Here is a 17,734-nt window from a genome sequence, read left to right as displayed (position 1 = left end):
AATGTAAATTGTGCCAAGCAACTGTGCAACATTATAAGTCACATCGGCACTCCTAGAAATGTTACGGGAGAAAATATGACCAGGCCCGGAGAAGTCAAAAAATGTCCCGAAAACAGCCAAGATTGAAGGTTACAGGATGACTTCTAGGGGAATGAGTGATCATTGGAAAGAAGTCACGTGGCTTGGAATGAATATATGGATGCCTTTACGTTCATTTCGAAACAGTACAATTTTAGATTTCACGAGAAATGAACAAATGGGGTGTTTAAAGGCTTTTTGAGGCAACACTAATGGTGCCAAGCACCCGTGCAACGATACAAGTCACTTTGGTTTTTCTAGGAATGTTTCAGGAGAAAATATGGTGAGCCGGGAGAAGTCCAAAAATGTCCCCAAAACAGCCAAAATTGAAGGTTATCATACACGCTTTCAAACTTTCCCAGAATTCAAGCTCCGAATGTCACGAGATGCCTCCTAGGGACATAGGAGGTGATTGGAAAGTAGTCTTTTGGCTGGGAACGAATATTTGGATGCCTTTACGATCATTTCGAGACAATTTTGGGTTTCACAAGAAAGGAACAAATGGATGTTCAAAGGCTTTTTGAGGCAACACAAATTGTACCAAGCACCGGCAAGAATGATACAAGTCACGTCAGCCCTCCTAGAAATATTTTGGTAGAGAATATGACCAAGCCCGGAGAAGTAAAAATGTCCTAAAAACGGCTAAAATTAAAGGTTATACTACACGCTTTCAGATTTTCCTGGGTCTCGAGCTCCGAACGCCAGGGGATGCCTCCTACGGAAATGGGAGGTCATTGGAAAGGAGTCATGTGGCTTGGAACGAATATGTGAATGCCTTAACGTTCATTTCGAGGCAGTTTTAGATTTCACGAGAAGTGAACAAATGAGGTGTTTAGAGGCTTTTTGAAGCAATACAAAGGTACCAAGCACCCGCGCAACGTTACAAGTCACGTCGGCTTTCCTAGGAACATTTCGAGAGAAAATATGACCAGATCTGGAGAAGTCCAAAAATGTCCCAAAAAAAGCCAAAATTAAAGGCTATAATACACGCTTTCGGAGTTTCCCAGGGCCCGAGATACGGACGCCACTGGATGCCTCCTAGATACATGAGAGGTCATTGGAAAGGAGTCATGTGGCTTGGAACGAAATGTGGATGCATTTAAGTTCATTTTGAGACAAATTTGTGTTTCACGAGAAATGAACATATGAGGTATTCAGATGATTTTCGAGGCAATGCAAATGGTGCCAAAGCACCCGCACAACGTTACTAGTCACGTCGGCACTCCTAGGAATTTTCGGGAGAACATATGACCAGGCCCAGAGAAGCCCAAAAATATTTTAAAAACAGTCAAAATTGAAGGTTTTAATACACGCTTTCGGACTTTCCCGAACCCGAGCTATGGACGCCACGGGATGTCTCATAGGGACATGATAGGTCATTGAAAATGAGTCATGTGGCTTGGAACGAACATATGGAAGCTTTTACGTTCATTTCGAGACAATTTTGGATATTTTAAAAACAGCTAAAATTGAGGGTTTTAATACACGCTTTCGGACTTTCTCGAAGCCGAGCTATGGACGCCACGGGATGTCTCATAGGGACATGATAGGTCATTGAAAATGAGTCATGTGGCTTGGAACGAACATATGGATGCTTTTACGTTCATTTCGAGGCAATTTTGGGTTTCACGAGAAATGAACAGATGGGATGTTAGAGGCTTTTTGAGGCGATGTAAATTATGCCAACCACCCACGCAATGTTACTGGTCACGTTAGCACTTCGAGGATTGTTTCGGGAGAAAATATGACCAGTCCCGGACAAGTAAAAAAAAGGCCCAAAACAGCCAAAATTGAAGGTTTTAATACACGCTCTCGGACTTTCTCGGAGCCTGAGCTTCGAACGCCACAGGATGCCTCCTAGGGTCATGAGAGGTCATTGAAAATGAGTCATGTGGCTTGGAACGAATATATGGATGCCTTTACGTTCATTTCGAGGCAATTTTATGGTTCACGAGAAATGAACAAATGGGGTGTTTAGAGGCTTTTCGAGGCAACACAAATAATGTCAAGCACCCGCGCAACATTACAAGTCATGTTGGCCTTCCTAGGAACGTTTCGTGAGAAAATAAGACTAGGCTCGGAGAAGTCCAAAAATATCCAAAAAAACAACCAAAATTAAAGGTTATAATACACACTTTCGGACTTTCTCGGGGCCCGAGCTCTGAACACCACGGGATGCATCCTAGGGACATGGGAGGTCATTGGAAATAAGTCATGTGGCTTTGAATGAATAAATATGGATGCCTTGACGTTCATTGCAGGTAATTAATTTTGGATTTCACGAGAAATGAACAAATAGGGTGTTTAGAGGATTTTCGAGGCAACACAATGGTGCCAAGCTCCCGCGCAATGTCACAAGTACACGTCGACTTTCCTAGGATTGTTTCTGGAGAAAGTATGACCAGACTCGGAAAAGTCCAAAATTCTCCCAAAAACAGCCAAAAGTGAAGGTTATAATACATGCTTTTGGACTTTCTTGGGGCTCGAGCTCCGAATACCACGGGATGTCCCCTAGGGACATGGGAGGTCATTGGAAAGGAGTCATGTGGCTTGGAACGAATATATGGATGTCTTTACGTTTATTACGAGACAATTTTGGGTTTTACGAGAAATGAACAAATGGGGTGTTTAGTTTGAAGCTAATACACATTTTTTTGGATCCGTTTCTCTTTCTACTACACATTATTAATTTTTCTATTCTTGTCCAATCTACTTTCTACTCTTTTTTCACCCATGTAATTCACTTTTCAATATTTTGATCCATTTTTTTAGTTTCTTACTCACTTTTCGGCTTGTCTCTTGGTTCCTCCTAAAGTAAAGTGAGTAAACTAAAAAAAAGAAGGGAATATACATTATCAAAATCTATGAAGAAATTGATACTTAAAACTTATACATCAATGTAAATTTAAGAAAATTTAATAATAATATTAAACACAAATCGACACAATTTTAAACTTTAAATTTCAAATAAAAAGATTAATGATACTGAGGATGATATAAATTTATATGAGTGTATCTCAGGTGTGAATTAACATCAATTGCAAGTTTCTATTTGTATCTTAACTGAAGTTTTAAGAGATGGTAGACTCAAGAGCTATGTTTTTGGTATAGGGAGACTTGTATGGGAAATTAATGTAGACTAGATTTGACTTTAGGTATTCACTGTCTGTTCCTAAAACTTTTACAGCTAATTTAGTTGACATCCACATACATAACGGCCACAATTATTTTTGTATAAGAAAAGACGAGAAAAATAAAAGGTTAAAAAAAGGCAATGGGACGAAGCATATTGCAGCACGAGCAACAATATCTTAATACAATTGTCCCAATTATAACAACGTCATACTTTTGAATTCCTAAGATCTTTTCTAAAGATTGGTATTTCTAAAGGCAAAAAGTTCTATAAAGCAACTTCTCTGGAAAATATCTTCTTCCAATGAAATCACGAATAAGAAAATTATTGTTGATTAAACAAGTTAAAAAGGACTTATTCATTTATCTTGTAACTTTTTAAGTATTTGTAACATTGTAAGTAGGCTAAAATGTTTAAGTTTGTGTTTGGGCTCAGATAGACAAAGATTGGGCTTAATAACATAAGTCATCATACATGTTTTGTTTCAATTTGAGAAACTTTTGGTATTGGATTAGCCATATACTTTACATTTTTCTAGCGATTCACGTGACATCATCAAATGATACAAGATCGATTTCTTGACGTTAAAAGTAAAACCCATGTAAGTATATAGGATTTTTTACAATAGTATTGAAGTGTTATCTCCACGAATAAACTCATATTTTAAAAATACTAATCAGAAATTCCTTTACTCCATAAAGGATAATACCCTTCTTTGTCATTTAAAATTCATTTTATTAGTATAAAATAGTACAAATCCAAAAACGCCTAAATCGTCGAAATTATAACACTAAAATCTAAATGTATTAAGAGTATAACCTACATGTAAGTTGAGACTAGTTGTCCCATGGAGAAGAAATCGGGAAAAAAATGAATAATATATAAAATTGGTGGGCTACTAATTCTATTATCAATCAGTTTTAGGAGGAGACTTGCCAAACTTGTATTGTCAAGAACACAACTAAAGTATCAAAGCATATCATCCCCAAATGACATAACTTTAATGAAGAATATTCCTGGACAAAAGCACATCAACCTTGTATCATTTTGCCATTTATTAGATGAAAGGGCATATTAATATATACTTTCTCGTTACAATTTACAAAATAAACGTAACATATTTCTTAAAAACTCTCGCGATAAATAGAGAAGTGTCACATTTATTTTGATTACCAATCACTTTTATATATACAATTTTGAGTGTAATAACGTGGATTAATTTTTAGCTATACCCCCACCCAAAATTTAGTGATGGATACTTTTGAAAAAAAAGCACGTCAATATCCCTTATCTTAAGCTACAATTGTTTGATTTTTACCTTATTGTTGATATAATATTTTGACCACTAATAATATTAAGTATATATAATTAGAGATTACAGAAGTTGACATCTTGAAAATATATATGGAAATGAATTATATAAGATTCCATATAATTATATCAACCTTTTGTATTCCTCAAAGATGATCAGAGTAGAGTGTGATTAGCACAAGAGTCGAATAGCTGCAACTAAGAAAATAGTACATCGATTTGCATGGTTTAATATGGTACCACTAGAAAAAAAAAAAGTTAAAAGAAAAATTACCTACGTCCAAATTGATAGGTTATACATTTGACTTCAAGGTTAATACGGCTCACATTAACAAATAGTTTCTATTTATCATATCATAATCAAAACATAGAGTAATCATAGTTTGCAATTTTCATTTTTTTAAGGGAAATGCAAAACTTAATTTTAGATTAGTTTTAAATGAAAAAAAGTTATACACAACCGCAAAATTTAGACATAGCCAATACAATTTAAAAATCTACAATGTTGGAATGAAGGCACCATTTGACATATTAACTTCTTTCATCGTTTCTTTTTAAGTACAATACTTTGACTTTTAAACTATTCACACACGTCACTTTTACCATATTTTTTTTACTAATATATAAAAGTAAAAATGGTCATAGAAAATGTTCTTGAATTTGTTTCAATGAATATTTTCACAATATTATTTTTTTATAACTTTTACAAAGACATAATTAGAGATATCAATGGTCAAAGTTGTACGCTAACAAACGTAAAAGTCAAACTGTTGCACTTATTTCGAAAGAGAGGTTAGTACGTCGTTATTAGGATTTTCTTCCGGTCCTTTTTTCAGTTAGTGCAACATTCTATCAGGTTAGTTGATTGAGTTGGGAGGTGGCACCTTCGTGATGACCAACTCACTAAGACCTAAACAAAAAGAGAAAATAAGTTTCTCTCCAATGGAGCAGTTGTTTTCATATACTTTCTTTTCTTTTGTGGGTTTTCATAAACTTTAATCTACATTAACTTTGATCTAATGCTTAAAAGGGAAACATTTAACATTTGATTTGTTAGCAAAACAGTAGAAGATCCTATTTTTATGCTATCAAAAACAAAAGACTTTGGAAACAGAGCTTTAAGTGTTCATCTTCTTTTGGATTGAAATTTAACAGATCAAAATCAGAAAAAACAGCCACAAAAAATGGGGAGGTCTGAAAAAGAAGAGTGGAATTTCAATGGTGTTATAGTTACAGTGTATGAAGAATCATCTACAGCTGGTCCACGCCCTCAGAAGATCAGGGCCACACACTCAAAGTCAACAGCAAGATCATGTGGCTATAATCGTCGTGCTGAGCTCCTTGCCTATGCTCATCACCTTCGAAATGTGGGTCCCCAAATGGTTCATCAAGATCATACCCCTACAAATTTAGAACTACCCAAGCCCAAGGTAATCACCAGAATCATTTGATATGTATTGTTTTTGACAGCAAAAGAATCATACATTATTACACTCAGCTGAAATCATATAAAAATATGAAAATAATCGTATTTCCTCTGTTTTGAAATAAGTGAAATGCTAATGAAAGAAGTATGTCATTTTTTCGGTCCACTCGGCTGAAATCATAGAAAAGTATGAAAATAATCGTATTTCCTCTGTTTTGAAATAAGTGAAATGCTAACGAAAGAAGTATGTCATTTTTTCGACCTTAGTAGATAATAGGAGTAATGGTTTATTGTGTGAATTTGTATGCAGAGGAGGAGGAGACTGTTGGCTCGACTAAAAGCACTCAGATTCTCCTTTGGGAAGACATTCAGAAGAGGGAAAAAGGAATGGGTATATGAAAGCGTCGAGTCGAGAGGACGTGAAAGTAAACTCCGATCATGCCCTTATCGCCGCCGTGGGAAGGTTGGGTGGAGTAAATTCTCTAAGGTTGGAATGTCTATATCTATAGAAGTATCATAATATCATTACTAAAGTTTGTTTAGCAAATTTGAGTCATAGTACAGACCTATTACTGATACAGAGTTCTTACTAGTATTTTTTCTCCCTCCCATCTCTCCTTTTGTGCAGAGGTTACGACGTGTGCTGAAACAGTTTTCATGTGGTTGCAAATGCAACAAGGGATTTGATCAAAATGATGAGCAACTTCAAGATTTACATAACACAATCTAGTCTGTAAATATATGCAGGATACTATTTGATGCTGTATCATGTATGATAAATCTTTACGGTTTTTCAGATGATTATTTTTCTTCTTTGTTAAACCTATATATCTTTACATATCTATAGGAAACTTACATTTTCTAATTTAAGTTTTATTTTTCAAATGTTGCGGCTTCGAGTTATGCTAACCATTTTTCTCTGAGCAACCAAAACTACCATATATAGTTCTCAAGCCTATTGAACAGACCAGAAACTCTACACATACCGCGAAGGTGAAGTGCATCAAACAAGCTATATGATGAAACTTCTCTCACACATTTATGGTGCATCCTAGAATATGAGGAGGGACGTGCGATGGACCAGGAGCGCCACCCTGAAAACTTCCGTCTGCCTTCAAATGATTTGCCCAACAATTATACAAAATGAAAGGAAGCCAGTACATAAAGAGCCTTAACAACATAGTTGATTGTTGATGATAGATAAATTGCGGTATTGGTAATAAATTTATATTTAATTATGCAATGAAAATTCCATACCATCCTCACGGTAATTAAACTTCATCTTCGACTATATGTTTTTGTTCACCACTTAATACAACCTCTAGAGCAGTAATGCACGGTGATAAAAATTTACGAAAAAGAAAGATGCTTGAAAATAAACAAGCAACACAAAGAACATTAAGATGAGACTCTATTCACCAATTTACCTGAAATTTCATTTATCTTTACCACCATTTAGTAGTATCTTCTAAACAAGCAATAAAGACTATACAAAGGTACATACGAGTAAGCCTCGTGTTCAAATCTCAACAAAGGTAGGGCTGTTCGACATGGAAAACCTGCCAAGATTTCCACGACTCACAAGAGTTTAAGAGAACTGAAAATAAGGGTCAGGTCTAATTTTTCTTTGATTAATGTTAAAACAGAGAATCAAGTGTACCTGAACGATTTATCCTACAGGTCAATATTCGATGACTATGCACAAACAAGCATTTAAATGCGACCCACCAAGTACGGTAGGTACCAGCGTGAAGTTTTGAGGTCTATCCCTAAAGACCAAATCACAGGAGAGAAATTTGTAAACCTGTATCTAAAATCACCATATGTCCAAATTTACCATCATAAATAAACAAAGGAAATTCACTTCTACTTGCATTTGCACTGCCTTCGATGTGTGCCCCCCAAAATTTCTAAAGGTTGAATTAAGCACCAAAAACCACTCCCACTTGGTTTTTTTTAAAGGGGGCTATAAAAGCTGCTTATATTGTACAAAGGTCAATCGCGTCGCCTCCTCCTACGGGACCTACCCAGAAACAACATTCTCCTGTGATGGCGGCTTAACGGAACCATGTTGTCTCCTCGGCCAAAAGTTGTATGGCGATGAAGTCCGTCATCATCATCATCATCATCCTCGTCGTCATCATCGTCATCATATGAATCATAACCTCTCCCAGATGTTCTATGCAACTGGAATCCACCACTCCTGATTCTATTTGCAGTGAACGTCTCAAGATCATCTTCCAACAGGTCCTCCATGTCCATATTATAATCTCTAATGAAAGGGTTAAAGTTCGGATCTATAACATAGTCCCCCAAAACAATCGTACCTGGAGAAAAGGTGCTCATGACATCACTTATTTCTCTCTCCCTCTCCAGGCTTTTCCATTTCTCTTCAAGGGATGGGTCCACTTCTCTGGGTCGGGCCCATGGATGCTCGGTTTTGACGTGCTTCTTCAGCTGCTTGTAGTTACCAACAAAGGAGCAATTCTCCTGCATGCATGTTCGCTTCTTCTTGTTAAGATATTTTCGAGCTGGCTCAACCAGGGTCCAACCCTTCACCTCCCCACGGCAGAGGGGACACAGAAGCTCCGTCACTTCCACCCTTTCCTCAGGCCAGCCAGCATTGACTTCTGGAGTAGTTGCACCTGGAGTTGCCTTAGCATACGCTTTCTTATACTGGTCAAGACAATTAGAAAAGCGATAGCTAGTGGCACACATGTAGGGACGACAGCCTTTGTTGTAAGAAGAACAAAGCAGAAGAACAGCATTGTGAGGGGACTCCATGCAAACCGAGCAATTAGCATCCTCCCAATCTTTCTTTTCTGACAGCTTAGAAGGCTTCTTGATGTCTTTGAAGATTTTGTGCGAGCAGGACAACCGTTCTGCTTTGCCATTACGACATCTGTACTTAAGACGCCTTACCCTGCTAACTTTCGCCATAAATAAACCTGAAAACGTAAGAAAGAATTCTACATAAAGAATGATGATTATAATAATTGTAAAACAAACCATAACAATGATATAGACTCATAACATAGATCAGCAAAAATTACAACATAATAAAACAAAACCGAAAAAAGCAGTATATAAGTTGATCTAATACAGCTTGATCTGCATAGGCATACCACGAACCACAGTCATCATATAGAAGGAAAACGTGTAGATTACAGAAAGAAAGCTTGTCAATATAAAACAGAGATATTGAATGCCATGATCAAAATCACAAATTACTGTTCACATTTCCATTGTCCGATAGGAATTCTCAACACAGCATCCTCATAGCAATAATCACATTTGAAGCCAAATTTCAGTCTTGAGTACAACAAGATGACTACCAAGCACAACCCCCATAAGAGTAACCATGATTCAATTTGAACTTCAAAAGTCAATTAGTGTCCAAACTTGGTTTCAAGTATATAACAATTAGATCATGGATATTGGGCTGAGGGTTAGTAGAGCATTAGCAAGTCCAAAGTCCCAAACTCCTCAAAAGTTTCCAATTTTAGGCTTTCAACAAGCAAAGGATCTCTCCTAGGTATAGCTACCTCTATAATAAAAACCATTGTCTAGTTCTAATCATCTAAGGCAAACTTTCAGGGACATCGCAGATGTAGTAAGCAGGCACTGTCTTTAACTCCCAGCTACATAACTCGGGCTCGGCTAATCGTGTCAGCCACAGAGATGTGTCAAGTGTCAGACATGTGAACAAAGTGTCCAGGCTCCACACTCATGCGTAAGTGTCGAGGACTTGTCACATGTACTTAGGTGAAACTAGAAGAACGAGTAACATCAATTGTGTCATCCCAAATATATTAAATCTCTTGTGTCCAGAGGCTCTGGATACTGTTCTGAACCAAAAGAAAACCAAAAACATAGACTTTGTATATGAAAGGACAAGTTTAGCCACACGATCATTATCATAGTTATTGAATACATAAACAGCGCTCTCCAAGCTCATACCATAAATTTTCCAATAATCTAAGGAGACTAACATGACCACACATCAGATAAAGTATTCCAAAGAAATGACCATTATACTATCCAACTATCCATAATTATGATTCATTTGAATAGTATCCACCTTTTACATATTGGTAGCCATATGGAGACCATATAGAAAGAACAGTTGCAGGGAACGGAAGACACGGAACTGAGAAAGGCTGAAGAATAATGATCTTAAACAGAGGGAAGAAGGGAGAGAGATAGAGAGACAGATAACCAAAAAGAATATACCTATGTTGCTTAGACACGGATTGAGTGTCTACTCGGATACGGGTATCCACGTGTCCGACTCGGCTATTTTGTAGAAAAAAGACAAGTTTTTAATTTAAAATGAAGTATCCAAGTGAAGTGTCGTCTCGGACACGACAAGACACACGGTTTTTGAGGTAAATGAAGGTGTCAGAGTAACATAGGAATATACCATAATCTCCCCTTAAAGTCAAGTAGTGTAATACCTGCCACACTTATCAATTCATATCAAATACGCAGCAAGCCAACGAACAACATACCTGGTCTCCTTGAATAATTACAACATTTATCTAAAATCTACCCACATATTAATAACATATATTGACTAAAGTCAATTCTCTTTCTTGAAATCACAAACAAGTATCCTATTATCTTCAGAACAGCAGCTCACTCAAGACAACTTGTACGTGGTAAGCAACATCAAGTCCCACTCTATTCCCTCTCCCAGGTTACATACCCATGAGAAAACAAAGGTAAAGATTCATGGATTATAGTTCCCTAAATCTTTCTTTGTCTATTCTATTGGGGTGTTGTTCCTTGTGAGCCTTTGAAGCAGTAAGATATACTACCTCCACCAGGATCAGCAAACACGATAAAAAAGTGTCTAAAATCTGCTTTCTGTAAGCTGTTGCTGCAAAGAGCTTATCTAAATTTATCTTCTAATCACGCCCATTATCAAAAGTGTCACACCACAATCTGGACAGCTCAATCTCTAAGACCTTATTACATCATTAAACTATCACATCACATTTGATAACCGTGTATATTAATTCCCTCTTACATTCCAAATTACAGCCAAAGCTCATCCTCAATTGCTCACTTCATTGACGCATTAACACCAACATATTAAACATATAAACCTTTTATCTTACCTTTTCTACAGGTCCACAATTCTCCTTAGTACTAGCATTGCACATTTGTACTCATCCAGCCTAATATGATTAGCATACACTATGTAATATGCAAAACCCTCAATTCGTCGTTGCTCCAAAAAAGGATGAAATCCAGGCTAAACCTAGGTTCCAGATACCGAGCATAAGTCACATAGTTAATCTATCCCAAATAAGGTTTGCCAAATGCCAATTCACTACTTCCCACAAAATCAGAGCCGCAAACAGAAGTCAAAAGAGTTCCATGTATGCTAAGATGGGATTAGGTGAACAAAAGGCCTATTTCAGGATTATTCGACTTTTTTCATATAAAAAGAAAGGCATCTCATCATTGACCACTGTCCATTACAGTTCGGTCATCAAACCCCAAGAAAAGTTCATTTAACACATAAATGCAGGATCCTTGAATATCGTCAGCCTATTTTTGCAAGCACTTCATGAATTGTAAGTAATGGAGCTACAAGAGCAAAAACCTACAAGGCCAGAAATTGCAATACCACTTCATTTGATGCCTCGGATTTAAATGATATGCTTTACAAGAGGAAGGAAGACAACTATTTAGGATTAAATAAAATATAATAAACACAGGCACACACATAGTGAGAGCCACTCCTTCCCTTAGTAATAGTAATTAATACCAATATCTACATGAACACCAATTTCTAAAGAGCAAAACTAACGAACGGAGTAGCATAATTTACCACATAAGTTCTATACAACAATAAAAAAATCATATCTAGAGCGAGAAAAGGCACCAAATGAGTTGTGGACAAGATGATTCTCTAACATACAACACTGTAATACTTCTCCAGACTTTCATGTCCCTTTGGTTCTATCGATTTTCCTCAATGAGCTTTAACTCAAACCCAAAATCACACCCAATTTCTAACAGAAGAAACAACATCTCCTTTCAATAAGAAACTAAGCAAACTTGGATTCATCCCATCAGCAGCTACTACCATTTTAATTAAGACAGAACCAGAGAAGTAATGCATTCTAGTTTCTAAATTAAAACTCAGAAGACGTCCAATGCATAGTAGAATGACAACATTAAAGGATTTGATGAAGACAAATTAGTATAAAAAAACTCATTATAGAGGGCAGATTTCTAGATCTCAAATAAAATAGTGAATAAAGTGTAGAAATATATCCCTTACACCCATGCCTAGAGATCATGAATCCAGAAAACAAAAACAATTTTTTTTTTTCTTAAGGGCTACATGCCCACCAAATTTGTCATCAAATGTGCAATAATTCACACTATAAAAAAATTACCAACAAATGAATCATTTGTACCAGATGGTCCAAGAAAAGTTAAATATAACAGACAACCATCCAAATCAATGTATTTCAGCCTCAAAAACTGGATCTTTGTAGCAAATCTTGGAATTCACTAGAGAAGATCAAACCTAATCAGATACCAAATCTAAAAATAAAAAAAATCACCTCACAAATCTTACGTTATCTTATAATAGCATAAAAATGAAATTAAGTAACTTACACTACTATCCAATATCAATTTCAATATCACAATGGAAATTCACTCTAAACCCTCAATTACGGCACACTCAAACTTCGCATCAACAATCCAACACAAGGAAATACTCACAAATCTTACATCGAAAATGAATAAAAACAAACTTCATCCACACTTTCCCGAAAAATTAAATCTAAACTTTAAACGCAAAAGAGAGAAACCGTTCATTAGCCGCATCATCATTTCACAATTAACCACAACAACAAAAATGTAAATCGCAAGGAGAAAAAACGGAAGAAAACCCTAAATCGCCAAAAAAAAAACTGAAAAATTGAAATGAAACCCTAGAAATCACAGAATGAAATAGATAAATTACCTGATTGTAAGTCTGAGAAACGCAAATCGATGAAGATATAGAGAGAGAAAGAGATGAAGGAAATGTAGAGAGAAGAAAGAAGGTAATGAGGGAGAAGCAATGGTAGACAAAGAGGAGGGAAGAGCGGAGAGTTGATATGCAAACTCCGATCTTCGCTCACGTTCGAGAAAAAGGTGAGCACGACACTTTGCGTAAGGCTATAAATGGTTTTCTGAGAAATTAAAAAAATGTAAGCAATTTAGTCACAAATAGTATTTAGAAAAAAAATTGTACATGCTTTAATATTCTTAAGCAACATGACTAATAATAATTCCTTATTAACACATGACCAATAATAACTCCTTATTTAATATATGAAAGATAATAATTTAACTTAAACTTTATTAGTAATTAGTAGAGGTGACAAACGGGTCATACGGGTCGGGTCATAGTCGGAAAAAAAAAACTTTGTATTCGTGTTGCGCTCAAACCGTGTTCGAGTTGGGTACTGGTTCATGGGATTTCGGTCACATCGGGTTAGATCGGGCTTCCAAACTCGCAAATAAATAGAACACATATAAGACGATTAGACTATTGGGATTAAATTAAATAATTAATTGACAGTGGCTAAATCATATATAGTATTTCATGATAATATTTTCCTTAAATCTGTTTAAAAAGTAACTAATAAGACAACTTTTCGGGTCATTTTGAGATGTGAACATCATTAACAGGTCAAATTTCTGGTCGAGTCACTTCGTGTTCTTTTAGTTTCGTTCCGGGCTCCGGTTCTATGTCGTGTCGTTGTTTTCGGGTGGGCCCGGGTAATGTGGGTCGGGTGCGGGACTATTTTGTTGACTATAGTAATTAGGTAGTGTTTAGTTCATATGATTATGGTATGAGATATGAGTTTAGAATAAGCAAAATTCATACCTACTGTTTGTTTAATAATTTGATAGATTCAAACCCCATAACTCAAACTCATAAGGTATGGGGTTTAGAAACCCAAGGAGGAGGTGGGTTTGGCTCATACCAATACCTCTATATATTAAACAGATGAAAATTTTGTATTTCCAAATAAAACTAAACACATGGTATTAGGTATCAAGTTACAAACCTATACCACCTTGGTTTCATTCCTGATTCCAAACTCATACCACTATATGAACCAAACACCCTCTTAGGGGCGTTTGGTTCATATAGTGGTATGGGTTTAGAATCAGGAATGAAATCAAGGTGGTATAAGTTTGGAACTTGATACATAATACTATATGAACCAAATAAATTGTCTTTTGCTATTTTATTTGTCTAGTTGTATTTTGTTTTGGGGTGTTTCAGAATAATTGTTAAATTTCTTCATATAAAGATTATTCATATATCTCTAAATATACCCCCAGCATAAACGATTTTGGTAAATTTGTCTGTTAATTCTTAATATAGTAGTATAGATTGGTCTAAAAGTTACTCCCCGTCTCATAATATAGTGCTTACTTCTCATTTTTTAAGGAAATTAAAGAAAATGGAATAAATGGTAGAATTTCCAAAAAAAAAATATTTAATGAGGTGCTTATTTGATATTTTAGTATTGAAACTAGTTTTTTTTTCCTTTAAACAAAATCAAAAGGCAATAAATATTTCTTAGAATGGTATAAAGCAATAAATAGGGTCACATGTTTTGAGAGAAAAGTAGGAGTATTTTGAAAAGTTTGTGTAGAAATTATGAATAATTTAGTCCAAATTATAAATAAATTGACAAAAAAGAAAATAAGCACAATATTTTAAAACACCAAAAAAGAAATGTGAACACTCTGGGACGGTGGGAGTAATATTTAATTAGAGAAAAACAATTACGTTTTATACAGAATGTTGTAAAATTTGGGAATTTGAAAAGATTTAGAGCATGAAGGGTCATCAGTTAATCTATTTTAATAGAAAAAAAAAAGATGCTAAAGCCAAAAGCAGTTTAATGCCTAGAAGTCTTTACTACTGCCAATTACCACCTCGGTGTGTGACATTCTTACGCCATTTAGTAGGAAAGAGGAATAAGGAAGGGTGAGAGAGAAAGCAAACTCACACTTCCGCAATTAATGACAAACAAGAGTTAGGAATAGGAATAAGGAATCTACCCTTTTGATATGACTTGATTCCATTACCTGTTTCTACTTTCTAGTGATAGGAGTAATTTTCGAGAAAGGCCTGGTAACCAACAGTTTGAGTCCAAAAAAAACTCAAACACAAAAAAAAAAAAACACAATGGTACCATTATAACCGGACATTGGTATCAAATTGTTATCAAGACTGGTACCAAAGTATCAATATTTTCGGAGAATGGTACCATTATAACCTAGCATTGGTACCAAGCAAATGTCAGCCACACACGCGTGAAATCTTCCAACGCATAAAATGACCAAATTACCCCCGTTTGAGTCCCCTAGCTAGGAGACTCAAACGGTTGGACGCCAAGACAAGCTCGTAATTTTCTTATGGTTCTTCTTCTACACCAATCACAACCTGCGAATAAAAACTACTCCTATCAAAGTTAACATTTGCAAATATATATCACCAAGAATCCTTGGGTCAAATGGTACGATTTCTTATCTCATACATTGAACATCAAAGTTATAATTTTTGTGGAAGCAAAAATTTCAATATTGTTGGGGGAGATGGGGGTTTCGGGCTTATTGGTCCTTTGAGTGAGTAGTCCTATGTGAGACCGTCCAAAGGAAATTCATCTTACCATGGGTTCCCAAAAGAGGCTCAAAAAAAAAAATTCACAAATACGTATGAAAGATCCAAAAAATACGTATCAAATAAATTATTACTGATCAATTTTTTTTTATAAAAAGAAGGTATACATTTATATAGAAAAGACACATAAAATCAATATTTTATTTTGGGTAAGAGTTGTAGTTCAAATATTAATAGAAGATAATATTACTCAATATTAGCATCACATATATTATGTGGAATATTTGGTCAAAAACAAAATCATAATCCCTACTTTGATTGAGACATCGACCTATAAAAATAAAGATAAAAAACCAAAAAATAGTTATGAAAGATCATATATTACAAAGTCATAGTATCTTTTTTAGTGAAAGTCACATGACACAATTAATATCTTATTTTAATTATAAAGGATTATTTATTTTTAGGTGGAATTATAATAGTAACTTATTGGTCACATATGGTGCCCAAATTCTCGAAAAATACAAGTTCGAAGAGATCGCAATTTCAGATTCGGATTTTTCACCATATGCCGTCGACAATTTTTTTATTCATCATATATCCTCAAGGTTTTCAAAATTGACCATATACCCCTATATTTCTTGATAATTCATCATGTGCCCTTAATGATTAATGATGATCAACTTTTTTGATAATTAATCCTTGATTTCATTACTAAACCTTATTTAATCCTTATTTTACTCATTTATCCTAATATATTAGCATTGAAACGAGGCCAAAGAAAAAGAAAGAGACTTATGGAGGAAAAGTTCTAAAAGGGGCCATTTGTGGTGTTTTAATGGTATTTAATTAAGGATAACGACTCAAATAGGGATTAATTAGGATTTGGTAATAGAATTAGGGGTTAATGATGAAAAAAAGTTGATAATTGTTAATCATTAAGGACACATAGTAAATTGTCAAGAAATTAAAGGGTATATGATAAATTTTGAAAACATTAAAAATATATGATAAATAAAAAAATTTGTTGGAAGTATATGGTAAAAAATCCCTTTCAAATTTTGTCAACAAGATGGGATATACAATTACAAGTCTCCATCATGATTCATGGCAGTTTATCCAACTGAAGATCTCCAAAAGTAGATTTAAGAAGAAATGAGTTGTCACAAATATAGAAAAAGATTAAGTTGAAGTTGCCAACCTGCCAATAAGAACAACTTTGCTTACAAGAAAAGTATTCATTCAAGAGCCACTTATGAAGTCTGGTCTTAATCTACCATTAGTCTATTGAAAATTATAAACTTCAAAAGTCTAGTGACAAATTTAAAATAAGAGTAAACTCTTGTGAACAAAAAAGGGTATAAAACGATCCAAATCATCCTTTGCAACCTAATAAAAAAATGTCATAATTTCATATATATAAATAAATAAAATTGTCAAATTTCGAATAAACACTGCATATGGAAAAGAACGTCAACCCAATACATTTTATACAATAGGAATAGACATAATAAATTCTATTTTAAACAATATATGAAAATTTTCTTCTCCATTAGACAGAGAGTAAAAATTGATGTAGGATTAAAACGAATGGATATTAAATTTCCCCTATCTCACATATTCGATAGAAAACAATTCTTCAAATAATCAAACTTGATTAATGTGTAAAATTCACGTTAGCAATTACTCCCTCCGTCCCAAAATATAGTTCTCATTTCCCTTTTTTCACGGTAATTTATGCAAGTAGAATCTAAGAGATATAGAAAAGATTTTTTATTTATTTAAATAAATGTTGCATGGGAAAAGATGATTTTAGGAGAGATAATGGAGAATAATTGTGAAAGAGCATTAATTGTAACATTTTGGTTGAATAAACAAAGGAAAAAACAAAATTCAAGAAGCAAATAAATGATGGGACACGTTTTTTCTAGACAAATTATGGAAAAATGTGGAACTAAATATGAAAATAGGAACTATATTTTGGGACACTCAAAATAGAAATGGGAACTATATTTTGGAACGGAAGGAGTATATAATTATAATTTTTCGCTATTAATAGTCGATGTATTATCCAATGGATGTATGTAATCTTCACTACAAAAAGTGTGAGAAAGGGCACCAGAAG

General features: G+C 34.8%; 2 protein-coding genes across 2 annotated transcripts; one reads left to right on the top strand and one right to left on the bottom strand.

The window, feature by feature from the left end:
- Positions 1–5,322: 5,322 nt before the first annotated feature.
- On the top strand, positions 5,323–6,833 carry LOC104887921 (hypothetical protein). The gene is made up of 3 exons (XM_010672743.4): positions 5,323–5,952; positions 6,259–6,435; positions 6,577–6,833. The coding sequence occupies exons 1-3, from the start codon at positions 5,707–5,709 to the stop codon at positions 6,676–6,678; spliced, it is 525 nt and encodes a 174-aa protein (XP_010671045.1). The 5' UTR covers positions 5,323–5,706; the 3' UTR covers positions 6,679–6,833.
- Positions 6,834–7,362: 529 nt separating this feature from the next.
- Positions 7,363–13,153, bottom strand: LOC104888013 (hypothetical protein). Its single transcript, XM_010672860.3, has 2 exons — positions 12,943–13,153; positions 7,363–8,896 (listed from the first exon to the last, which is right to left on the bottom strand). Exon 2 carries the CDS (start codon positions 8,886–8,888, stop codon positions 7,944–7,946), a length of 945 nt encoding a protein of 314 aa, XP_010671162.1. The 5' UTR covers positions 8,889–8,896; positions 12,943–13,153; the 3' UTR covers positions 7,363–7,943.
- Positions 13,154–17,734: the final 4,581 nt, after the last annotated feature.

The sequence above is a fragment of the Beta vulgaris genome, chromosome 1 (genome assembly GCF_026745355.1).
Source record: "Beta vulgaris subsp. vulgaris cultivar EL10 chromosome 1, EL10.2, whole genome shotgun sequence".
NCBI lineage: Eukaryota > Viridiplantae > Streptophyta > Magnoliopsida > Caryophyllales > Amaranthaceae > Beta > Beta vulgaris.
This window is presented reverse-complemented; position numbering and strand designations above follow the sequence as displayed.